Below are 26156 nucleotides of genomic sequence, written 5' to 3'. Positions count from 1 at the left end.
AAACGATGATTATAGTAAGTTTAAAAAAAGTGAAAAAAAGTCAAACATATTAATTATATAAGAATGAAGGAGTAATAAATAAATAAATATATATATATATATATAAAATAAAAAATAAAAAAATTAGATTAGAAAGCTAAGGACTCATTGTCTGCATTTTTTGTTTTTTACAAACTAAAATAAAAAATCAGAAAATTATGTGGTCTAAACTTGTTTATTATCAATTTTAAAAATAATGATTCACAATTGAGCACAATATTCAAAAAGAACTATGGACATGCATAAACTATGTGATGGATCAAAAGGAGTATTACAGTCTTGAAAGAAGACTTACATTACTTTTTTCAATGTAAAATTTAATTTAACATAAATTTTTGTACACAATGCATTGAATTAGTAATTGATGGTGTAACGTGATACATAACTATATTTAAAATTACTCTCAAGATTACAAATGAGTCATTAATTTATAAGGTTAATTATTGGTGTTTATATAATGAAATTATTGATATTGCACCATCATTATATTTGAGCATATATATGACGAGATTGATGACATATCAATATATCATACACGAAATGCATTGTATAAAAGATACATGCATACATTATGAAAAAAAAATTAAAAAAAAAATAATAATTTCATTTTCAACTACTTTGTGATAATTAAAAAGTGACTTCTAGAACAATTTCTAATTTCTGAGATATGATAAAATATGTATTCGCAGGAGCATTTAATTGAACAATACAATTATTTTTGAGATAAAATAAATTATTTTTTTAAAAGGAGGGATATCATAAAAATATTAAACAACTTGTTACACGTAAATTGGTTTCTCTATATATGCCACTTTCCTTAAGTAGATACTGTTCCAAAATATCAGTGCTATTTTTCATATTTTTTTCTTCTTCTTTCTCTTTTTATCTTTATATCTTCCTTTCATTCTCACTCAGATTTCTGATAACACTCTCAGTCTAACAGACTAAACACTCTCTTCTCTTTACCTTCCCCATTACCTGCTTTTTTCTCTTCAATAATAACTCTTTTTCAACAGTATTTCTGCTTTTTCTTACCTTGTCTACCAGTCACCTGAGTTGACACCTCGAAGATGGACATTGACCTATTAAAGTCCACACCGGATGACCAAATTGACATGATGCTAAGGACAATGCACATGGACAAGCCCACCTCCGATATCACCTGCCCGCCGCCTTACCTCGACACGAATGCAATGATGTCATTTACCGGGGGTGGTAGTGGTAGCTTACCTCATCATATCACCTCATCACCACCTTTGCTAAATTCTCCACAAACAACCTTATCTTTCTCCAACAATAACAATAACAACAACAATAATAATAATTTGTCGTCTTCATTATTGCTACCAAATTCATTCCCTGCATACAGCAATAACAGCAGTGAAAATGTAACATCCTTTCCATCTTCAGCAACATCATCGCCCTCATCACATAAGCAAACATCTATGGCAGCGATGCGAGAGATGATATTCCGAATAGCAGCGATGCAGCCGATCTACATCGACCCAGAATCAGTAAAGCTGCCTAAGAGAAGAAATGTAAGAATCTCAAAGGATCCGCAGAGTGTTGCTGCTCGGCATAGGAGGGAGAGAATCAGCGAGCGAGTTAGGATCCTGCAGAGACTCGTACCTGGAGGTACGAAGATGGACACTGCATCAATGTTGGACGAAGCTATTCATTACGTCAAGTTCTTGAAGAATCAGGTGCAGTCCCTTGAGCGAGCAGCTGTCAATAACCACCGTCCCATTCCGGCCTCTACCGGGCTCGGATTTCCCGTGGCTGTGGCTAGCGGCGGTAATGGTTATCATCAAGTTCATATGAATGTTGCAACTCATAATGTCCAGCATTATTTAGATGCATGATGAATTTTAGCAAATTCAATTTTTTAAGAGTTACACATGAGGTTCTTTTTTTTTTTTTACTTGTTTTGTTTTGTTTGTTGTTGTGTTCCAAGTTTTTCTTTTAATGTTTAGTTTTAAGGTCATGCATTATTGATGTAATTTGTTTAGGGAGTAAAAGTTGTAAAGAGAAAGAAATATATGCTTAATTATATGGGGGGGGGGGGGGGGAGGCTGTAAAGTGAGCAAATTGTAAAGGAACTGTTCCATTGAAATTGGTGTACTCCCTTTCATATTCTTATGGATGAAATATCTAGTTTTTTCTATGCTCCTCTTTTTTTTTTTTTATTATTATTATTATTATTATTATTATTTTTCTTAGCATGATAGCATCAATGTTGATAGCTATGCAAGAGCTGCAGTACCTGATGTAGATAGAGGTGAAAGTAATTCTATTTAAAATAAAACTGAATTAGTATTTGGTTTTTTTTTTTTTTTTTTTTTTTTTTTTTTTTTTTTTTTTTATAATTTGGATTAGTCCAATTTGGAAAAATAAAAAAAAATATGGTTTACAATTTGGTCTCGATTTGGGATTAATATATGACTTGTTTAGGGTAAAGAATATCCCTTCACGTGGTCCAATCCTATAGTGACACGTTACCCAATAAAAGGGCGAAACATGTCCTAATAGGAAGACGACACGTGGCAGAACAAGGGAGCACCTGAAAAAGAGAAGGCCTCCTTACATCAGGAGGCCCAAATCTTGAAAAAGCGTCATAACGGCGCTCCCAAAGGACACATATCCTACTCTGATTGCGCCGCCAATCAGATCACTCCTTTTTAGGGCACCAACCTTAGAGTGCACACATTCCAACCCCTATAAATACCGCAATCATTTATGATGGGAGGGGTGGATTAAGACATATCATTCACGGCATATTAATTTGCTCTAACTTCTCTCTACTCTCTCTCTAAAATACTACCGTTTTTTTTATCACTAACTTGATCGTCGGAGGCGAATATTTCGTCAAACGGAATATTCGTTGTTTTGCAGGTGTCTTCGGTTGTCCGGCTAAATTCAAAACCTGTATTTCGGGGGATTCCAAAAAACCCCAAAACATTTGGCGCCATCTATGGGGATACACGTCTGAAATGACTAAAGATGGTCAGACACCCGGTCCTGGTCAGGACGGCCATGTAGAGAATATTGACGTCAACATCAACAGTAATGATCCTCTAATCGTCACATTCCATGAGGTCGAGGATCCTCCTATAACGGCCGGCTCTTTGCAAGCTGCTTTGGCCAAGCTCCGAAAGGAGTTTGAGGGCAGGTTACCCTCTTTTTCTTGGCAGCCGCCCAGGAAGGAAGGAGAGGGCACCAAAAAGAAGCCCTATGCCAAGGCGACCAATATTGAGGATGCGGGAGTCACCCGTTAAGGAGGCTGTCGAGGTCCCCTAGGGTCCCTCGAACGAACAGGTTGAGGCTTCTTGAGAGAACAAAGTCGGCTGGGGGGCAGACCAAGCAGCCTATAAGGTCGCCAAGCGAGTCGTCCCAACGCTGGAAGGATGTTAGAGACTATCTTCGGCATAAGCGACAAGAGCGAGCACAGTCCTACTACTCGGACACTGCTTCCACTCCTACTAGCCGGATTAAATGTCAAACCATACCCTCTCTCAGCATACCAGCTCAGCCAAGACTAGTAGAAGTCAGGATCATCGTACTCCAACTCTAGTTCCTTTATCCTAACCAGCTTAGTTTCAAATGCCCCACAACTATGGTACAATTTTGTCGCCTACTCTCCCTATATATGGGCAGCATGGGCAATATGGCTTGCCGTACGACCAGACGGCTTATCTGGCCGGACCGGCCGCCCAACCTCAGCCTATCAATTGCCAAATGCGCTTGTTGACTCTTGGTGACAAGCAGCCTCCGTTTTCTCAAGAAATTCTCAACTCTCCTTACCGCCGAAAGGTAAAGAGTGTACTTGTGGGTGCCTATGACGGTACGGGCAACCCAGAAGAGCATATATCCTCGTACAGAAATTTTGATGTACATGCAAAATGTGGATGATGCCACTTGGTGAAAATGCTTCCCAGCCACTCTCAAGGGTGTGGCTCAAGATTGGTTCAATAGCCTACCGGCCAGATGCATCAATTGTTTTACAACTCTCAGCTTGTTGTTTGTTGGAAACTTCTCCTACAATATATTACCCCGGAAGACTAGTCTTAACTTGACGACCATCGTCCAACGGAAGGAGGGGTTGCGTTCGTACGTCCAAAGATTTAACATGGAGAAAGCACAGATTCAGAATCCGCCGGATGAAATGGCCTACTCGGAGTTTCTTCGAGGCTTAAGGTACAATGGTTTCAAGTTCGACTTGATCAGGAAAAAAATTCGGACATACATAGGTGTTCTGTGGGAGGCCGAATCATACATAGAGGTAGCTGATTTCTATTCGCCTACAAAAGCGGAAGAGCCGGCGAAGGGCGCCGAGAAGAATCCACCTTCTCAGCAAGACTCGGCCGACAAGAAGAAAGAAGGAAGTACCAAAAGAAAGGAAGTCTGGATGGCCGACGACCAATAGACTAAGTCCAAGAAGGCCAAAACGTATGAACCACATTACGAATACAACAAAGTCTGTTATTCAATCTTGATGGAAATCAAGGAAAAGTTTGAGTTTGAGAAGCCCCAGCCTTTGAGGGGGCCGAACCAGTACAGAAACAAAAACAAGTATTGCCATTACCACAAGGATATAGGGCATGACACGAATGAATGCAATAACCTGAAAAGGTTGTTAGATAAGCTGGCCGAGAAGGTCATGCTCAACTATTCTGAAGTCAAAGTTCACCTATTCTAGGACGAACAACAAGTTTGAGAAAAAGAAGGAAAAGAAAAAAGATGAAGATGGGAACAAAGGAAACTCAGGGTTTGTGGCCGTCATTTTAGGTGGCTTTGCTACAGGCGGCTCAACCATGAAGGGAATTAAGTAGGATATCTGGCAAGCCAGAAAGGTCATGTATACGGAGGATGTTAAGTTGCAGCCGTTCTCAAAGGTGACTGTTTGCGAGGCAGGCCGAGGCAAAATTAGAACTCCCCATGATATCCAATGGTATTCATATTGAAGGTGACCAATTTAAAGGTTGGACAAGTGCTAATAGACACAGACAGATCGTCCGACATAATCAGCTTAGCTTGTCTGAAAAATTTGAAGTTTCCAGAAGATGTGCTGAAGGATATCTCCCATCCGTTGGTTGGGTTTGGTGGCAGCATTATCCACCCAATAGGCCGGATAGATTTTCTAGTCCAGTTTAGGCCAAAGAGAGAAGGAAGGGACATGGTCATTCGCTTCTTAGTTGTCAAAGAGCTTATAGGGTACAATGTCATCATTAGCCGTCCAACCTTGAACTCAACAAAGGCTATAATTGTCCCTCATTTATTGCTGATGAAGTTCAAGCCGTCGAATGGGAAAATAGGCTCCATTCAAGGAGACCAGGTGATATCAAAGGATTGTAATCAGCTGGCCGTGAAGCCAACTTCACTTGGACACAAACGGGCGTCCGAGCAAAACTCTGAAGAAGGGTCACTCCAAGCATAACAGGTCGGCAAGAAGCGAAAGTCAGCCTAGATAGAGCAGGCATAGCAATTAATGACCGTCGAACGACCACAAGAGCTAAGGCCTTAGCCGGCCGACAATCATATGGACATAGTACTGGACCCAAACCAGCCTGATCGGACGGTCAAGGTTGGCGCTATGGCCATGAACATGCTTGGAGATGACTTAATAAATTTTTTGAAAGAATTCAAAGATGTGTTTGCGTTCGAGGTTCATGAGATGCCGGGTATTAGCCCAGACTTGGTCGTGCATAAGTTGGTAGTGAATCTAGCCGTGTAGCCTGTCTGGAAGAAAAAGAGAAATAATGGTGAAGAAAGGAATCGGGGAGCCGTGGATGAATTATAGAAGTTGTTGGACGCAGGTTTTATTCGACAATGTTATTATCCTGACTAGGTGGCCAACGTGGTCTTGGTCAAGAAGTCGAATGGAACTTGGCGAATGTGTGTGGATTACACTAATCTCAACAAGGCATGTCCTAAGGATAGCTTCCCTTTGCCAAAAATCGACCGACTGGTCGATTCAGCGGTCGGGCATTCGCTAATGAGCTTTATGGACACATACTCCGGTTTCCATCAAATCCTCTTGTGGGAAGAAGATCAAGAGAAAACAACATTTGTGAGCGAGCAGGGGTTATACTGTTACAAAGTAATGTCATTCGACCTAAAAAATGCCCCTGCCACGTTTTATAGACTTGTGAATACGGTCTTCAGAGATCACATCGGCTAGAACATGGAGGCTTATATTAAGGATATGATTGTTAAATCAAAGAAGCCGACCGATCATTTAAGGGACCTCCGAGAAACATTTATCGAACTCAGGCGGCATAAGATGATGTTAAACCCAAAGAAGTGTGTCTTTGGTGTTGAGTTTGGAAATTTCTCGGATTTCTTATTGATCAGAGCGACATTGAGGCCAACCCTAAGAAGATCCAAGCAGTCTTAGACAAGAAATCGCCGAGAAACATAAAAGAAGTTCAAAGGTTGACCGACTGTTTAGTCGCCCTCGGATAATTTCTATTAAGATCAGGGGATAAGTGCCGCTATTTTTTTCCAAACAATCAAGAAAAAAGAAATGTTCGAGTGGACTATCCAGGCCGAAGAGGCCTTTATTCAGTTGAAAAATCATTTGCATACTTTCCCTCGGCTAGTCAGTCCGATGAAAGATGAGAAGCTATACATCTATCTTGCAATTTCTTACCACTCCTTAAGTGTCGTCCTACTTGCTAAAAAGGGACGGCCACCAGATCCCCGTGTATTTTATCAGTCATGTGTTGCACAATGCCAAGCTTATGTATCCACCCATTGAGAAGTTCGGCTTGGCACTGTTAATGGCATCAAAGAAGTTAAGGCCATACTTTCTTGCTCATTCAATTGTGGTCTACATGGACCAACAGTTGAAGAAGTCATTCACGACATTGGAGGCCAGCGGCCGAATGCTTAAATGGGCCTTAGAATTGAGAGAATTTGATATTAAATTCGAACCTTAAAAAGCAATCAAGGGTCAAGCCTTTGCAGATTTTTTAACTGAGATGACACGGCCGAATTAATAGCCGGCAGAGGATCAGATTTAGAAAGTTTTTGTGGACGGAAGTGCAACTATGACCGGCTGTGGGGCTAGTATAATCTGTCTATCTTCGGAAGGAGATAAGTTTGAGTACACCTTGAGATTTCAGTTTCAATCCTCCAACAACGAGGCCGAGTATGAAGCCCTTCTGGTCGGCCTTAGAATGTGTAAGGCGGTTGGAGTAACAAAAATTAACTCTTTTTCGGACTCCCAGCTGATAGTCAGCCAAGTGAATGGTGATTACGAGGCAAGGGACACTAGTAGGAAAAAGTTAATGGGAAGCCCCAAATGGGGAGCGGTTCTTAAAATCCGCTTCAAAATCCCTACAAAAACCCACCCAAAAAAAAACATCAGAACTCAAATGGCAAGCGGTTTGGGTTGAACCGCTCACAAAAATGTAATGGGAAGCGATTCAAACCGCTGCCCTTTCTAAAAAAAAGCGGGATCCAAATAAAATATGAAACCCTTCCCCGCTTCATCTCTTTCAGAGTTTCACTCCTCCTTCATTTCGCGTTCCCCTTTCACTCTTAAACACCGACACTCCACCACCACCACCATTGCTACTGCTGTTGCTGCTTCACTTAACCCCCACCACCACCACCACCACCAAGTCGTTGCTTCAAACATCACACCAACGCCACACCCAACATTGCTACTACTGTTAGTTGTTGCTGCTGCATTGGGTATTGACACGACGCGACCACCGCAGCCACCATTGCCGCCTCCACCACAGTCGGCCACACCACAGGCACGTGTTGTTGCTGCTACGTAGTCCCTGCTGCCCCTCTCACCTTGAATTCTCTTGATCCATTGCTGCAACTACTTCACACAACACCACCACCACACCTCTCCCTCTTACCCCGCATCCCTTCTCTTTGTCCCTCTCAAATTAGGGTGAGTTCATGCTGAATTTTACTTCCTTATCTATATTTTCTCAACAATTTCCCAAATTTTAGGGTTTCAATTTTAATTAATCCAATTTTATCTTAATTATTTTATTAATTATTTGTATCCATAATGTTAATTGTTACATTAATTGTTTAAATGCTATATGTTGTTTGAATTTGAGTAGCCTAAAAGTGATGAATTAATGAATGGATTGTAAGTAAGCTTAGTTTGCTTGTAGGTAGTCTAATTAGCATTATATGAATGAATTAACTTGTGTTTTGTTGAATGTCAAACAAATGCAAATTATTGAATGCTTGCATCGTCATTTGCCTAGATACCCGTTCGAGTCTTTTTCATTAGGAGAAAGTCTTGAATAGTCCCTGGTTGGGACTGTTCTTGGACGTTTAATCTCACTTAGGTAGGGAATGTATGTCTCTTTTTCGATTTTAAGGAATATCTCGGCTTATCATTTTGTCACCATGTTCTCTGGGTGCATATGTAGGTAAGTAATTACCTACATTGTGTACTTGAAGAAGTGAGGGGAAATGCTGCCGGATTTTCCTTAAAATTGGAAAGTTGACATACATTTACTAGTGAGATTAGACGTTCAAGGACGGGTTAGGTTGGAGTGATAAGGACCTTTTGGGAGCATTCATTTTTACACTATATATATATATAAATGTATATATATATATGTATATATATATACATGTATATATATATACATGTATATATATATATACATGTATATATATATATACATGTATATATATATATATATGTATATATATATATATATATGTATATATATATATACATACATATATATATATATACATACATATATATATATATATACATACATATATATATATATGTACCTTGATTGACATAATATATGTTGCATTTATACATTATTTGTAATGTGTTGGTATGTCTAAAGGAAATTTAAAACGTCGATGGATCACGGTTGGATATATGGAAGACATGATACATTGGAATTCTTTAGTGGGGTCCAAGATTTTTGCAAGAGTGCTTCACAATATCAGCTCAGAACGAGTGTGAATGACCTTTATTGTCCTTGTGTCAATTGTAACAATGTCACAATGGTCGATAGTGTTGATACAATAAGGGATCATGTGGTATGTCATGGGTTTAGGCCTCAATATCATGTGTGGGTTTGGCACGATGAAAAGGGATCGTATAGGGAGAATATTGTTGGGAATGATACGCATGATAAAAGTGCTGAAATTCGTGTGGAAGAGGAATATGGGACTGATGATGGTGGAGATGGGGATGAGGAGGGGGATGAGATCGAGGACAGTGGTGGTGATCACTTGGATAAGATGATGCATGATGTTGAAGCTAAATTTGGTGACCGATCTGATGTATTTGAGTCATTATCAGAGGCTTCCAAAAAGCCTTTGTATCCTGGGTCCAAAAACTACACCAAACTCTCAGCCGTGCTAACACTTTTTAACATTAAGTCAAAGCATAACTGGAGTGACAATAGTTTTACTTCTTTGTTAACTGTGTTATGTGACATGTTGCTAGATGGGAATGAACTTCCTAATTCTTACTATTATGCAAAGAAACTCATGTGTCCATTTGGTTTGGAGTATAAGAAGAAACATGCATGTCATAATGATTGTGTTCTTTATCGAAATGAATATGAAGAGTTGGAGGAGTGTCCACGTTGTGGTAAGTCGCGTTACAAGTGAAAGAGCTGCAATACTAGTATGAAGGGACCTCCTGCCAAGGTGTTATGGTATCTTCCCATCATTCCAAGGCTAAAGCGTCTATTTTCAATACCAAAAGATGCTAAGAACTTGAGATGGCATGCAGAGGGAAGAAAGAAAAACGGTTTGCTGAAGCATCTGGCTGACTCTCCGGATTAGAAGAACATCAATATGAAGTTTAGGGCATTTGGTGATGAAGTCAGAAATTCAAGGCTTGGGTTGTGCACGGACGATATGAATCCATTTGGCACTCTTAGTACCCAACATAGCACATGGCCGATACTTTTAGTGATCTACAAATTGCCTCCGTGGTTGTGCATGATACGGAAATACGTAATGCTTTCACTTTTGAAAACAGGGCCAAGGCAACCTGGAAAAGACATAGATGTTTACCTTGAGCCCCTTGTTGATGATTTGAGAAAGATGTGGGACGAAGGAGTTTCTGTTTTTGATGCCCATAAGAACGAGATGTTCCTATTGCGTGCAGTCCTTATGTGGACCATTAATGATTTTCCTGCATATGGCAACCTTTCCGGGTACAAGAACAAAGGGCATAAAGCATGTCCCATTTATATCGATGACACACCAAACGTGTACCTTGATCGCTGTGGCAAAGATGTGTACGTGAGGACCCGAAGATTACTTAGGCGTGATCACCCATATCGTAGGCAGAAAAAGGCCTTCAATGGGAAAGTGGAAGAGGGGGCTACGCCTAGGTCATTGAGTGGAAATAAGGTGTATGGTCGAGTGAAGGGTATACCAACTGTTTTTGGTAAAACATCGAAACCTTTAGATCCACATGCTCTCTTTAAAGAGGAATCGATCTTTTGGAAGCTTGAGTATTGGAAAGAACATGATGTTAGATAATTTTCTCGATGTGATGCATATAGAGAAGAATGTTTGTGATGAAATTGTTGGGACAATTATGGGTATTCATGGCAAAACAAAGGATGGAAAGAGTGCGCGATTAGATTTGGAAGCGTGGAGGGTTCGTCCGGAATTGTGGGTCCAGCCAAAGGTAGCGAAGGCAAAGGTAATGGAAAAGGGAAGCGAAGATGGTGGCAAAAAACGTAAGGGGAAGCGCAACGGAAAGGGCACCGGTGTATCAAAGAAGAAAGATGATGGAAAAGGCAAGAATGAAAAGGTTTATTTACCTCCAGCTTGCTACACATTGTCAAAGGAAGAAAAACGAAAGTTTTGTGCTTGTTTGTATGTCATTAAGGTTCCATCTGGTTTCTCATCAAACATGAAAAGATTCGTTTCCTTAAACGGAAAATTAAAGTTGACAAGTATGAAATCCCATTATTGTCACATGATGATGCAAGTATTCCTACCGATTGCAATTCGTGGTATTCTACTGAAGCACGTGAGAGAAGCTATTACAAGCCTTAATTTGTTCGTTTTTTAATACCATATGCAGCAAAGTGCTTGATCCTTTTACACTTGATGCTCTCCAGGCGAATGTAGTTGTAACTTTGTGCAAATTTGAGATGTATTTCCCACCATCATTTTTTGACATAATGGTGCATTTGATTCTTCATTTGGTTCGTGAGGTTAAGTTGTGCGGTCCGTCTTTATGAGGTGGTGCTATCCTTTTGAAAGACACATGGGTACATTGCAAGATAAAGTAAGAAATCCAGCCCATCTAGAAGGTAGTATGATTCAAGGGATTGTGGCTGAGGAGATTGGTAATTTCGTGGCAGAGTATGTTGCCGTTGCCGAACCAATTGGGCTTCCCACTTCCCGACATGAAGGGAGACTTGATGGTCATGGAACACTTGGGTCGAAACGGATCTCACCTGCTCGAGATCAGTTCTTGCAAGCTCACCTATTTGTGCTTCATCATGTTGCAGAGGTTCACCCATATTTAGAAGAGCACATGGATAGTTTGCGTGCCGAATTTCCATCAAAAGGGGAAAGGGCACTAATGCAGTTGCATAATAAGATGTTTGTGACGTGGTTCCATGATCGAGTGATGCGTAAATTGGATGAGAGTGTCTCTGATACAATAAAGTGGCTAGCTTATGGTCCAAAGGAAAATGTTCATTCATTTGAGGGATATGACATAAATGGGTATATATTCTGGACTGAGCATCGTGATCAGAAATCCTCATCGACTCAAAATAGTGGTGTCACTCTTGTGGCTTCATCAATAGAGTTTGCAAGTGCAAAGGATACAACACCAGTTGACGCACAATTATCCTACTACGGACGAATTCAGGAAATATGGGAACTAGATTACCGTGAGTTCAAGGTAGGTATATTTAAGTGTAAATGGGTCGATAATAATAGGCGCAATGTCAGACATGATGACTTCACTCTTGTAGACCTTGGCCACTTGTGGGATAGTTTGGAACCATTCATCCTTGCATCTCAATCTAAGCAAGTGTTCTATGTAACCGACCCAGCCGATCCAAAATGGTCCATCGTCCTTGCTAGCAAAAGAAGAATTTTAGGGGTTGGAGATGTTGAAGACGAGGAAGAATATGATGCATTTGATGATTCGCCTCCTTTCACTGCCCCTATACTTGATGTAGCAAATGATATAGACAATGATGCAAATTATATTCGATCGGACCACAATGAAGGGATACTCGAATAAGGTACTTTTATTTATGCATCATAATAACATATTGCTTCCTATTGTTGAATGACCTCACCTAAGTCATTGAGTATTTATGTTTCTAACTTTGAACTTATTTTCCTAAAGTGTTATAAAGAAGCTAAATTGTCGTTCTGTTGTGTGTCCTACGTGGAAATATGCAAAGGTTATGTCTTGATATAGTGGTTTGCTTAATAAACTTGGCTTCGGTTATGGCTATGCATGATTAGATTACCTTTGTGGCATGTCAGTGTACGCAACAAGACAACGGACTTGATTGTGCCCTATACGTGATGAGGTTTATGCTTGACATAGTCAATAGTTGCACGGAAGCACAACACCTTGATGAGGTATGCTTTTATCTTCTTCCATCTATTACTTGCTTCCATTATTGTACCGAACAAAACACAAGCATAACATAGCTATCACCAAGCACCGAACCTTGTAACACACAACCAAGGAAGCTCCAGCAGCCCAGGCAGCTGCAGTAGCCAAAGGCAACAGCCCTATACGTGAGTTTGGTGAATTTTGGTGAATGTGGTGAATTTTGGTGAATTTGGTGCCTAATTGTTTGTGAATTTTGATGCCTAAGTATTTGCGGATTTTGGTGACTAATTTTGAAATATTTGACATACATTTTTTGTGATACTAATGATAATGTTTGGTTTTTTTTCTCCCAGGGTTTGCAAGATTCAAAGGGAAGGCTCGTTAACAAGAAAAGAAATTAATGAAATTCAAGACATGTGGGCTTTTTTCGTGACATTTGATGGAATCAAGAATTGTCGGAGGAGTGGGTGCACACACACCCAATTAATTAGTGAGATTGAGTGTATAAGTTATTATGAACATTATTTTATTTAGTTATATATGTTTTTTATATATTAAAATTAATTATAATTAGTACGTAGTATTTGTAAATGTTATCTTAATATATTTTGGTGTAATTACATATTATTGTTAATTAAATATATTAATGATGTTACTTTTGATATATATAATTATTTCATGTTATATATATATATATATATATATATATATATATATATATATATATATATATATATATATATATATATATATCATTGTATTATTGTTTGTAACATTAATATTATTATTAATTAATAATATTAAAATTATTGTGACAGGTCACTGATATTGTTATGACAGGTCACTATTATTATTATTATATTATTATTATTAATAATAATTTTGTAAAAAAAAAGGCTAAATGGGAAGCGGTTTGGCGCCAAAACCGCTCCCCATTACACATTCCACTTCATGTGTGAAATGCAAATGGGAAGCGGTTTGGCGCCAAAATCACTTGCCATTCCCTACAAATGGAACCGCTCCGGAGCCGACAATGATGAAATATCTTTAGATGGTGAAGGAAGAGGCCAAGGGCCTAGAGCATTTCATGCTGAAACAAGTTCCTCGATCTGAGAACAATCAAGCGGACGCCCTGTCCAAGCTAGCCTCCTTGGTATCATGTGATACTCGGAGATCTGTGTTTTGGGAAGTTAAGGAAAAGTGGAGCATTGATGTTGAGCCTGAGAAAATAATTGATCGAAACTCCACATGGATGGACAAAATTATCTCCTACTCAAAGATGGAGTTCTTCCGAACGACCCAAAGGAGAGTTGGGTGATGAAGAAAAAGGCGACATGGTTTGAGATGAAGGGAGAGAACTTGTTCAAGAAGTCATTTGTCAAGCCATACTTGAAGTGTGTTACGCTTGAGAGGGCGCATGAGGTTTTGGACGACCTCCATCAGGGGCATTGCGGATCAAATACAGGCAGACGTGCCTTAGATGAAAAGGTGACCCATCCGAGGTTATAGGCGTCATTCGAAGCACGCCTACCTAAGCATGCCTAGTAACCTTCCAGTCCTGGTGAGGACCTCAACTTCGAGATCGCCCTAAACATCTGCACTAAATTCGTAATTATTGGCTCCAAGAGGTAGACAAGCCATGTCTTTGAGATAGACGTCTTCATCGTCACTATCCCAAATTCCATTAACTTCTTCATGGTTTGGAATAAAAATAATTTCTGGAAGAGGCTTATCCTCAGATTGGATGAGTAGTAACGAATAGTCAAAGCATCAGAGGGTGGACCTGTTTGAATATTTGGCTTCTTGGACCCTGGAGGGATAGGAAGCTGATTAGCATCAATCAGGTCTTGGATAGCATCCTTCAATTTCCAGCATTGTTCGATAGTGTGACCCCTACATTGTGAGACTTGCAATGAGCATTAGAGTCATAGCTGGAACTTCTATTTTTAGGTTTAGGCTCTGAAAATGACCCAGTAGGCATAATCAATCCTTGACTGTGAAGGCGATCAAAAGCAATATCATAATTCATTCCCAAAGGTGTGTTGATAAGTGTCATTCATGACACATTTTAGGACATTTTTCTCCCTTAGTCTTAGGTCTATTTCGTTGTTTCTTTGTTATTTCTAGTACTTTTAGTCTTGTTTTAGTTATCTTTGTCTTAGTTTATGGTTTTAGGCCTTAGTTGTGAATAATATGCTTTTTGCTCGGTTTCTAGTTTGATTTACATGTTTTCCTATGTGTTCTTTCACTCTTTTCTCTCTTGGTCTATTTGTGTAGGTTCTTGGCACTTTATTTGATGCTTATGACCCGAGAGAAGGCAAGGAAGTTTAATAGAAGAAGCTTGAGGCAAGAAAGCTTGAAGCTCGTAGAAAGCCTTAAACCGAGTCTTGTTCACTCTTTCATCCATAACATTTGATCTACACATCGGATTGAGGCAATTAAAAATGCGTTGGAAACTAGACTTAAAGAGCTTTCCAACGGTAAGTTGCACCACTCAAGAGACCTCTTAGAACAGAAGTTATGGTCGTTTTAATATGCAAGACGCTGCGAGGCTGCGCAGCCGCCGCGGGCGCGGCCCAAGCCACCGCAGGCGCGGCTAATGGTGACGCGGGAGTGGCCCTCTTTTCTTCCCAGCCTTTTCAAAATCTGGAGATGCCTTGGAGAAGGCTCGGAGAGGCCTCTCAGGCCAAGCCGCGGGCGCGGCGAAGAAGGGAGAGGGCGCGACGAAGAGGGTCTAAAAATCCGGATTTCCTTCTTTCTCTTCTTGTAATATAAATAGAGGACTTCTTAGACTTCCTTAAAAAAGATTTTACATTTTCTCTCTCTTATAATTAGGATTAGGCTTAGATTAGGAGTTTCTCACTTTAGTTTAGGAGTAGTTTTTAGAGAGAGAAAGCTTGGGATTTCAATAGAGATTTGAGAGCTTGAAGAAGCAATTTTGTGGATTCTCTTCTTATCTATTCAATGAGCTTTTCTAACTTTCTCTCACCTTTATTGCTTTGTTTAATTATTGTTTTGTTTAATTCATTGTTGATTAGAGTAGTTAATTAGTTTTCTTGTTTGATGCTTGCTTTAATTCTAGTTTTGTCTCGTTTTTCATGTCTTTCTTCATTATGTTTGCTTAGTTTTTGTTCAAGGGAAATGGATGAAGGTTATGTTGATGAATTGAGTGATTGGTTGTGATAAGTATGTATTTGATTCTTGATTATTGTGTTTGGATGATGCTTCCATTGACTAGAATCTTTTTAGGTAATTGATTCTAGGGTCTTCATTGTGCTTTCAATCAATTGTGCAAAAGTGAGTTGATTGAGAGTCTAGATTCTTCCATACCTTTGCTAGGCTATCTAGTTGCGCGGGAGTGAATTAACTTAATAGGATAATTAGCATGCTTAATTGCACGGGAGTGAGTTGAGTGTGTTAATCGTTCCTAATTGAGATCATGATCATCTAATTGCAACTTGTTATTGAATTCATTAATGTAATTGGATTCCCCTTTCCCTAGTATCTTGTTAATTGCTTTAAGTAGTGTTTTAGTTGTCTCTCTCTCTCTATCTCACAACCTTCCTACTAGTTTAATTAGCTCAAATTAATACACTTAGTCCTTGTGGTTCGACCCTAGCTTGCCATTATCTAGTGTGAACTTGATAGAGTTAGGTTAGGAATATAAATTAATGATTTGATCTAAGATAGTAGACCACGACCTATTATCCGGCGATCAAATTTTTGGCACCATTGTCGGGGACTAAGGCGTTCATTAGTTTGTGTTGATTAGATTAGCTAAGTTCTTGTGTATAGTTTTGATTTTTGTTTGCTTTTCTTTGCTTTGTGTAAAAAAATGGCATGCTTATCTTTTCCTCAATTTGATGATGAACCCTTCTATGCTTACTTTGAAAGACTAGATGGTTTCCTTAGTTTTCATGGGTGTTCTCTTTGGGAAGCATGTGAAATAGCTTATTGGGGTATGAATGAGTATACTAAGGGTATGGTTGAAAGTATGTTTAATAGTGAATTTTGTGCTTTGTCCTTGGATGATGCTTGGAATTTCTTTGTTTGGTTTGCTAGGGATACTTGTGGTAGGGATTCTCATGTTTCTAGCCTTGATGCAAATATTGAAAATCCTTCTAATTTTTGCATGACCTCCCTTAATGTGCCTAATGCTTCTTATGAAGAACCTATTATGCATGTTGACCCCTCCCCCTTTTATGCTCATTGTGATGAGGTTTGTGCCAATTTTGATGATATGCAATTTGATTTTGATCATGAACCTCATTGATGCCCAAATTCTTGTCCAAATGCAATATCTCACCCAACAAGTCCAAGAGCTTCAAGTGGAACAAAAGTTGAGAGAAGTGAGACTTGCCCAAGTGATGAGTGCTAGGGTTGTTGGAAATGGATGCGAGGCACCTCACTTTGAGTGTGAGAGTGCTTTTGAGGATGATATGGGCCAAGGGTGTAAAGGTGAGGAGATATTTTCTTTTGATGAGAGGATTTTTAAGGATTTTGATCCTTTTCATTCCCCTTTTGAGCTTGATCACCTTCCTTCCCCTTATTCACCCCCTTTGAGAGCTACCCTTGGTGAGGATGTGAGTGAGCCATCTTCAATATTGGATGAGGGATTTCATGAGGAGGATGATGATGAATTTGAGCAACCAAGAGAGATTGAGAGTCCCTTGGATGATGGAGAAGGAGTTGAGAATGAAGAAATTGTTGATTTTGTGGATTCCAACCCCCTTCCCCGTCTTGATGAGTCTACCTTGCATGTTTGTGACCCTTCGATCCATGAGTATTTGGACTCATTTGAGGTTATGACTAGTGTGGTCATTGAAGGAGTAACGAAAACTCATAGCCTTTTGAGTGAGTTCAATGATAATGGTTCATGGGAGATAAATGAGTTTGAAATGAATTTGCATCCTTTCATAAAGTGTTTTGAGACTCTAGGCTTTGAGGATGTTGAGGGAGTTGTTGTTTATCGTTGTGATAGAGAGGAAGATGTGGTTTCTCTTGGAGGTTGGATGTTTGAGGGAGATGGAGATCATGAGTGTTCTTCTTTTTGAGGACTCTATGATTAATTTCCATGCTCTTATTGGTGATTTGAGGAATGGTGGTGAGGAAGAGTTCATAGGTGAGACCATTGCTCTTATTCCCTTTTCTCATGTACCTTTTTCAAAAAGATTTAACCATATCCCCTACTATCCTATGTCCCTCCCTTCTTTTGTCAAAGAGCCTATTGGGCCCCCTCCTTCTAAGGGTGATTTTTCCACCCAAAAAGATTTTGAGGAGGTTTTGCCTTTTTATTCTTTTTCCTTTTCTTCGTCTTCTTCTTCTTCTTATTCCTTTTCTTTTTCTTATTTTCTTGATTTTTCTTTTGATTTTTCTTCTTTCTTTTGGCATCTCCCTCCTCATTTGCGTGCAATAATCTTGTTGCACGTCCTCCTCCCGTCATTTGCCTACCGTTTATCCTATGAAATGTTTAGTAGTGCATTTGACAAGCTCTAGCGTTCGTTGCAATATTATTTATTAGAGCGGTCAAGCTTAGACCTTAAGCAAGCCTTTCTCGGGAAGTAACCCGTGTTTTATTGCTTTCATTTCTTTTCTTTTTTAGTATAGATTTTCTCTCATGGAAATGTTTGTGTGCCCTTTGCTAGGTACATAACTTGATATAACAAAAATAAACATTTTCTTGCTATAGGATATTCTTACAAAATTAAATGTTCATTTTCATACTATCAGATGTTCATTCTTATAATATAAATGTTCACAATTTTAACAATATATATTCATAATTATACTGACTATGACTGACTGACTCTGTCACTCAATATATTAAAGTATTCCCACTTTCCTCCGTTAAATTAAATCTGAAAAACCCCACCAATTTTTTGTCATCGTCTTCCTCCAAATCCACCGTCATTTTCTCTCTCCAAACCTTCAAATTCATCCTAAAATGGCGGCAGCACTACGAGCCACATCCTCTGCCATATCACGAGCAGTCACCTCCAGAACTCCACCATTGATTGGCGGAGCTCGATGGTCGTCGTCGTCGACGTGGTGGGGTCATGTGGATCCGACACCTAATAAAGACCCTATCCTTGGTTTCACCGAAGCTTTCTTGGCCGATCCTTCTCCTAACAAAGTCAATGTTTATTTTATACGAATAAACATTATACTGCATGAAAATGAACATTTATTTTATAAGAATGAACATTATACTACATGAAAATAAACATTTAATTATTGAGAAATACAAAATTATTGTACAATATGTTCAATTAGAAAATGTTCATTTTTGTTAATGAGGGACCATGAATATGTACCTGGTCTCGAGACCGGCCTTCAATAACTGGGATAGGTGGGTTAGCTGTGCAAAATGGGTTGGGTTTGTTGGATGGGCTCATGTGTTGGGTGGGTTATATCAACTAGGTTATGCAGGTGGGCTTAATTTAATGAGTCAAAGTGGGTAAGGCCGGAAAAAATTGACCCACGACACACCCATACCTTAACCGAGCTGTGTCAGTTGATAGCCGGGTCAAGACAGGCCGACCCAGATGACCCACCAGCCGTGAAGGTTAGGGTGGGTTGTGTCCAACCCAGCCCACTGGCCAGCCGCTAAACCTTAATTCTTAAAAGTTTAGCTAGTTTTGGAAACACATTTATACCTGCTATTTTATTTATAGTACTCCTTTATACTTCCTCTGTTCCACAAATATTGCAACAAGGATGAAATTACGCATCCCAAATCACATTTTATATGCTAAATATCTATAATTATATAAGAGTAAAAGTTATAAAAAGTTGATATTGTGAAAGTATTTTACGAGACGAATCTAACAAGACCCCACAAGACTGTATTTTACTTTATGTATAAATCATAATATGTGGTCAAACAAGCATGATGAATACTGTAAAAGTACAAATATTACTAGAACGGAGGAAGTATAAACGTTGCAATATTACTAGAACGGAGGAAGTATATACTTGTATAAGCAAAGATTTTGAAACAATTATCCTAAATGGAGCTCATGCAAAAGTTGATCTAGAGAATTGTTACTCTTAACAAATTAAAAACTTGATTTACATACATGATACATCCAACAAGAAGGGGAAAATGAAATAAGTGAACAAAAAAATAGCCATACATTATTCGTCAAATCCACATCTTAACAATTTAAATACTCTACAATATAATCTGGATCCCTGCTAGACATCCCCCCACTACCCCCTAGAGCTGAGTGAACGAAACAAAATTTCAAAGAGGTCGAACAAGTGTTTCAAGTACTCAGCTAAATGGGCACCGGCTGTCCGGCTGACCAGCTGTAGCATTGTATATGAAGCATGCAGCGTGCTATGTACCAGTTGTATAATGTTCCAGCTGAAAGAGTCCTGCTGTGAGCCTGTAAAATTGATCAGTTAGTTTGCTTCTGAAAATAAATTAAAATGTTGCAAGGAAAAGGAAGGATATCGTGAAAAGAATGGTCGAGAAAAGCTCATTTACAGTATCTTTGAGCTTACACTTTCCCTCGAAATGAAGAGTGGCAGTAGATAATTGGTCAAGTCAATTGATAAATCAAATGTTGATTAATGTTAAGAGTGGCAGTAGATAATTGGTCAAGTCAATTGATAAATCAAATGTTGATTAATGTTGCCTCCAAAAGCAAGGACCTTAAGCATAAGAATGTATGTCTTAGGCTACCAATAATCAGACTAAATAATTTGAGCCCTATTTCTCACCATCGAGTATAATAAGGTTACCTATATTATTCTATAAAAGGTTGTGAGCATTGAATAGAATCCTTATCGAAATCTGACAGCAAATATATACTTATAGATGCCCTATAATTCACACGCACAAAGTGTCAATGTATTGCAAACATACAGTTCATATGGACAGTACAACGCAGAAACAGAGACTACTCTTTTGATAATCTAATGACATTAAATTTATTAACATTCCCCTAGCATATAAATAATTTACCTTTAGTTTAGAACGCATGGCATGTAAAACAACCACTGAGGGAACCCATCTGACGAGTCCGGAAAGACACTGCATTATTGCTCATTTTAGACACCTGAAGCGTCTGATTGGCTAGTATTGTGCTCCTCATGTTCTGAGCTTTTTTCTGAGCAGATTTCAACTTCTTCATAATCTTATCCATTGATGATGACCTCTTCTTTTCCAGCTTCATCTGCATCATGCAATTCAGACAGCACAAGCCTATTAATGTCGTGATATTTCAATCACCTAGTTGCATCATGCATGAACTACTTGATCAAATTTCAGAGAAATCTTTATAATTATGCATCATGACTAACACTACCGAGATATTATCACACAATATAATCTCAAGGCACATAAAACAATAATAAATAAGAACCTCAAGTTTTCGTATGGCTGCCTCAGCTTTGGCCTTCTGCAGATTTTCCCATGCTGAGATTTTAGCTTCATCTCTCCTGGCCCTGTTCAAGATATTGCAGGGAAAACTCGCTTACAATGAGATTTATTTTCTTACAGAGCTATTTCAACAAAGGCCACAGTTTATGTAAGAATGACTCACTTCGAAAGGCTCTTCACCGTCTCTGACACTTCCCAAGCAGAAGAACGTGGCTCTACTTCTTTCAATTTCCACTCATCCACAACTTCAGATTCTTTACTAGTATTGCGCCCCCTATATTTCTTGGACCATCGTGTCACTGTGACTCGCTCATCAATCTGCACATCCCTCAATTCTGGTTTTGAAGTACTAGAGCTCTGGACCTCCATAATTGGTAGGATGGAAGGGATAGATGGAGAGAAAGAAGACCTTCTAGGAGAGGAATGGCAGCTACCTTCAGGGCTCATCTGGGTTGCCATGTCCCTTCTAGAAACAGCACGAGACACAGTGCTGGCAGCATCCTTCACACCGTCAACTCTTTCATCTATGTTCAATCACATACAAGAAAACGATTGAGTATAGTTGCAACAATAATTTCACAACTAATTAGCTACAAAGGGCTCTTTAGATCAGAACATATATGAATTAAGATATTGATGAAAACCTTTCGAGACCGCAATATGCTTGTGACACCATTATCAATTTGACCATGAATAATCCATAAAGACAAAAAATCATGATCATTGCCACTCATTATTTTTTACTGAGTAGATAATTTATTGGAAATGAGACCTAAACACTTCAAGATAGAATGGGAGGAACATAAAAGGGAGAGAAATGAAGAGAAGAGGTAAGGCATAATTCCAAATCTTGATATTAGCAATTTAACGATGACTATAAGCACTTTTAGAGCTTCCACTTCCCTTTAGTAATCACAAATATTAATCAAAAGATGAGAGAATAACACCTCTCAAACTCATGCATAAATGACCAACGAAATGGAAAATTTTGCTAAGCTAGTAGATATATGCTACTCAAACCAAAGATAGACCCTTAAAGGAAACTCCTATGAATCTAGACTCTCAATGGACATTTTAACCACCACCCTACCTAAAAGACAAAGATTTGATTCTTTCCCATCGAAGATTCATCCAAGTTGATCATTTTTTCTAGTACCTCCATCTCGTTTCATTGCTTGATCCCATGAATTAATGCACCCATTCAATCCTTGGGACAATAAATTTTTCATGCAAACAAAAGGTAATATGGCATAATGCATAAAAAGATGTATTTAGGATTCTCATAAACTAAGGTCATTTAATTCAAATGAAGAATTAACTCTTTAAAAGAGCTTCTAGCTATTGTTGATTAAATCAAAATTATAGCTATTTCTACCTTGCTCTGGATTCACAACAGAGCCACTTCATTTACCAATTTACAAATTCTAATTGAATTTCAAGATGAAACACATCATATTCTACAAATATATAGACTATAGGAGTATTTTCAGGTTCACAAATTGATCACATTCATATCACCAAAACAAAGAGCTTAATGTTTGTACCAACAAAGAAAAAAAAGAAAAAAAAAAAGAAAAAAAGAAGTTTAAGGTCTGAAAGTGATATCAAAATGGAGAGTGGGGACAAGACAAACTTATATTGATTTAAGAATTAACTTACACATTCAATATTTTAGAAGTTTACATAATTAATTTATTATTTATATCATAAATCAATTCCAAAACCTGGACCCAACAAAAAAAAATTGTTTTTGTTTTGTTACTAAAATAAATTTGAGTGGACTTCCTTCCAATCTTTTGTTTGTATCTGTGGATTGACAATATGTTGCACGATTAAAGGATTTAAAGCATCAACATTAACAAATTCAAGACCTGAAAATCTTCTTCAGCTATGTTGCCACTAAGAATTAATTACAACAGAAGGCAAAGGCTAAGAAAATGCAAACTCTTCGTTAAGAGTCATTGCAATGCAGAACAAACAATCATACCTTGAGAGCTGGTCAAAGATCCTTGACAGACGAGATCAGTGCACCCGTGTACGCTAGCAGAACGGGCAATACAGGGCTCCAAAGTATTCGAAAAATCTCTAGTTTCACCACTTGCACGAAAAGACCAACCATCTCCCAGCATTGTTCCTGATGAGAAAGGCGATCCTGTTGTATGACTTCCCATATGGTTTCCCTCATAGTACATAGGAACAGCAGGTGAATACAGTGAATAATACGAAACACCAGGTGGCCCAAGCGGACCACTCTTCGACTTAGGCCGCCTTTTAGGTTGCTGATACGACGATGATGAAGAAGTCCTCCCAACTCCGTCCCCAGACACCGGACTAAAAATCCACCTCTCTGCATCCTCCCATTTTGAAGGCAACCCCCTCCCATTATTACTCAATGGCAACAATGCAGCACCAATTTGCCTTCTATTATTACCATTACAAGGCAAAGGAACCCTCTCCGAACTCCATCCTTTCGCCATTCCAACACTCCCATGGCGATAATTGGGTGTCCCTGGGCTCGGAAAATTCCCGGATTTTCGAGGCGTAACCACACCCTTCTTCATCACCCCACCAATTTTAGGCGATGATGAACTCACCACATTCACACTCAATGAGTGATTAAGATCCAATGAAGCCGGTCTTCGCCGGTCTGATTTCTTATTAACAGCCTCAGATCTAGATCTCCTTTCCTGACACTCTAATCAACCAAAAGTGTTACACCAATAAACAAAAACTCCCAAAAAACTTCAATAATTCAATCCCTTTTTCAATTGTTACCTTTAAGAGCTAATGAAAACGAATTTCTCGCAGAATCTAGGGGTTCTGTTACATGATCAACATGATGGTGTGCTACTTTGTTATTTTCTTCTTTGTAAACTATTCACACAACCAAAAAAACCACAATTATTGAACAAAATTTTATACATATAAACTGAAATTTCAAAACCCAAAAAGTTAAACTACTGTAATACTAATAACAACAAAAGTTGCACTTGCACCTTTAGCCTTTTGAACTTTTTTGCTGAGGTATCTCCCATTGTTACTTAGATCTGAGCCTCCATTTCCACTCAAATCCTGCAAAAAACAATATCCAGAAAAATACTCAACATAAATCAACAATGTAGCTAGTAAAAAAACATGCATAGTATCAAGACTTTCGCAACCTGGGAAAAGTCGGACGAAAGACAATCATGATCTTGAGCATCCGAAGCAAAGGAACAACGATCAACACTAGCAGAAGCAGAGGAGAAGAGACTACTGAAGTTTGACTCGAATGTAAGAATGACTGAGTCAGGACTAACATCACGAACAGCTGGAGTTCTTCTGGGTTCCGCCATTAACGATGAAGTGAGGTGTATAACCAACTCACATGGGTGATTTATTGAAGAGAGGAGAAAAGATGAAGTAATTAGGAAATTTGTTTGTGGGGTTGAAATAATTAATTTTTGTGGTCAAATGTGTTAATTGGTACCAACAAACAAGTATGGTTAATTACTTAAATGGAGTATTGTATTTGGGGTTAGTTTGTTTTAATTTTAAAAAATTAACAGTGGGAGTGAGGAATTAAAATGATGATTAATGATGATAAATCTTGGATTTTGAAGGTGTCGGCCTTTAGCAGGATTAATGGAGTTTTTGACTATTGCTTTGACTATAATGGATAATGACTTTTTGGCCCTCTAGCACATTTTGCATGGCATAATTTAAGGATTGATAATCGCTTAACTATATAAAGTAACTAGGCTATGACAAAGTGTTTAAGGAAATTTTTATTACTAGTGGTTTCAAAAGCACACACTGATTCGAAGTCGATCCGAAAATATTCAATTCAGATTTCAGCACGTGTGGACACAATAATTTAACATGACTCACGTTTAAAAATAGGCCGACCTCATCAAACCCAATTCGAACATCCGAATTGACACCTCTACTTCTGACGTCAAATTCAATTATACAAACTTGTAGAAATAAGTTGTGTCAAATCTCGAATAATAATAATCTTCTTCAAATTTTTAGAAAGAACTAGAATATATTTCTGATTTTTATGTTTAAAAACTACTTCTATGAAGTTGAAAGCAAATCATTTACATATTATTAAAGGCGAAACCAATAAGGACACTTGACATTATTACATTAAAAATTTTGCCTCTAAAAATACTTGCTTATAAAAAAATTATTCTTACTAGAAAAAGAAAAAAGAAAAGAAAAAAAAAAACAAAAAAGGGTTTTATCTAAATTATAACATTTGTTTTACATTAAATATAAACTAAACTTTCTAAATCTCTAAATTGTTCATTATAATGGTTAGATGTGGCTATTTTTTTAATATACTTCAAACTTCGTACTTTTTAATATTGGTGAGTGGATGTTATTGTTTATACTATTTTTATAATATGGAGTAATATTTTGCCATTATAATTATTTAACAATCGTGCATCTATTGCACGGGATTTAACCTAGTGGTTTAAGATAACGTGTATTGACTCATTTAATTTAGGAAAATTTGTATTTTACAACCTTTTTTATTTAACCACCCTTTTTAATTTTGTTTTAGAGTACCACCTAAAAGACAAAAAAATTCGATTTCACTACCATTTAACAGTTTAAATCATAAAAACATTTAAATGCTACGTTCCAGAATTTAAAGTAATTTTCCTCAATTTTCATGTCGAATAATTTGCTATACTTCCTCCATTTTCTTTAAATGCATCACTTGAGATTTTGTACTATTCATATGTTACCTTTTGTTTAGGGTAAAAAATACCCCAACACGTGGTCCAATCCCATAACGACACGTGGCCCAATAAAAAGGGTGACACGTATCCCTATAGGAAGATGACACGTGTCAAACATAAGAGCACCTTAAAATGAGAGAAAGGCCTCCTTACATCAGGAGGCCCAAATCCCGAGAAAAGCCATAAAACAACGCCTCCATGGGACATGTGCCCTCACCTGATTGCGTCGCCAATCAGAGCACACCATTCTAGGTCATCAAACCCTAGATGACACACTTTCCCACCCCTATAAATACCCCAATCATTTATGATGGGAAGGGTAAATTGAGACATATCATAAAAAGAGCATTGAGTAGCTCCAACTTCTCTCTACTTTCTCTCTCTACAATTATCTCGTTTTCTGATCACTAACTTGATCGTCGAA

The 26156-nt window shown here is 38.3% G+C and overlaps 2 protein-coding genes across 2 annotated transcripts; one reads left to right on the top strand and one right to left on the bottom strand.

Moving 5' to 3' along the window:
* The first annotated feature begins 579 nt into the window (after positions 1 to 579).
* Positions 580 to 2653, top strand: LOC110688662 (transcription factor HEC2-like). Its single transcript, XM_021865396.1, has one exon. It carries the CDS (start codon positions 1110 to 1112, stop codon positions 1899 to 1901), a length of 792 nt encoding a protein of 263 aa, XP_021721088.1. The 5' UTR covers positions 580 to 1109; the 3' UTR covers positions 1902 to 2653.
* A 16989-nt stretch (positions 2654 to 19642) lies between these two features.
* On the bottom strand, positions 19643 to 24659 carry LOC110688661. Its single transcript, XM_021865395.1, has 8 exons — positions 24161 to 24659; positions 23996 to 24071; positions 23775 to 23873; positions 22987 to 23694; positions 21163 to 21523; positions 20983 to 21064; positions 20583 to 20793; positions 19643 to 20001 (listed from the first exon to the last, which is right to left on the bottom strand). The coding sequence occupies exons 1-7, from the start codon at positions 24332 to 24334 to the stop codon at positions 20590 to 20592; spliced, it is 1704 nt and encodes a 567-aa protein (XP_021721087.1). The 5' UTR covers positions 24335 to 24659; the 3' UTR covers positions 19643 to 20001; positions 20583 to 20589.
* Positions 24660 to 26156: the final 1497 nt, after the last annotated feature.

The sequence above is a fragment of the Chenopodium quinoa genome, unplaced genomic scaffold (genome assembly GCF_001683475.1).
Source record: "Chenopodium quinoa cultivar QQ74 unplaced genomic scaffold, ASM168347v1, whole genome shotgun sequence".
In the NCBI taxonomy this organism is placed as follows: Eukaryota; Viridiplantae; Streptophyta; class Magnoliopsida; order Caryophyllales; family Amaranthaceae; genus Chenopodium; species Chenopodium quinoa.
The sequence above is the reverse complement of the archived record's forward strand: the minus strand, read 5'-3'. Positions and strand labels throughout refer to the sequence as shown.

Bases quoted from the DNA above. Each gene is read 5' to 3' on its own strand.
- LOC110688662 (XM_021865396.1), top strand. From the start codon at position 1,110: ATGGACATTGACCTATTAAAGTCCACACCGGATGACCAAATTGACATG.
- LOC110688661 (XM_021865395.1), bottom strand. From the start codon at position 24,334: ATGGCGGAACCCAGAAGAACTCCAGCTGTTCGTGATGTTAGTCCTGAC. The intron at 24,072-24,160 runs GTTGCGAAAGTC...TGTTTTTTGCAG, and splicing joins TTTCGTCCGACTTTTCCCAG to GATTTGAGTGGAAATGGAGG. The intron at 23,874-23,995 runs GTGCAAGTGCAA...TTGTGTGAATAG, and splicing joins AAAAGTTCAAAAGGCTAAAG to TTTACAAAGAAGAAAATAAC.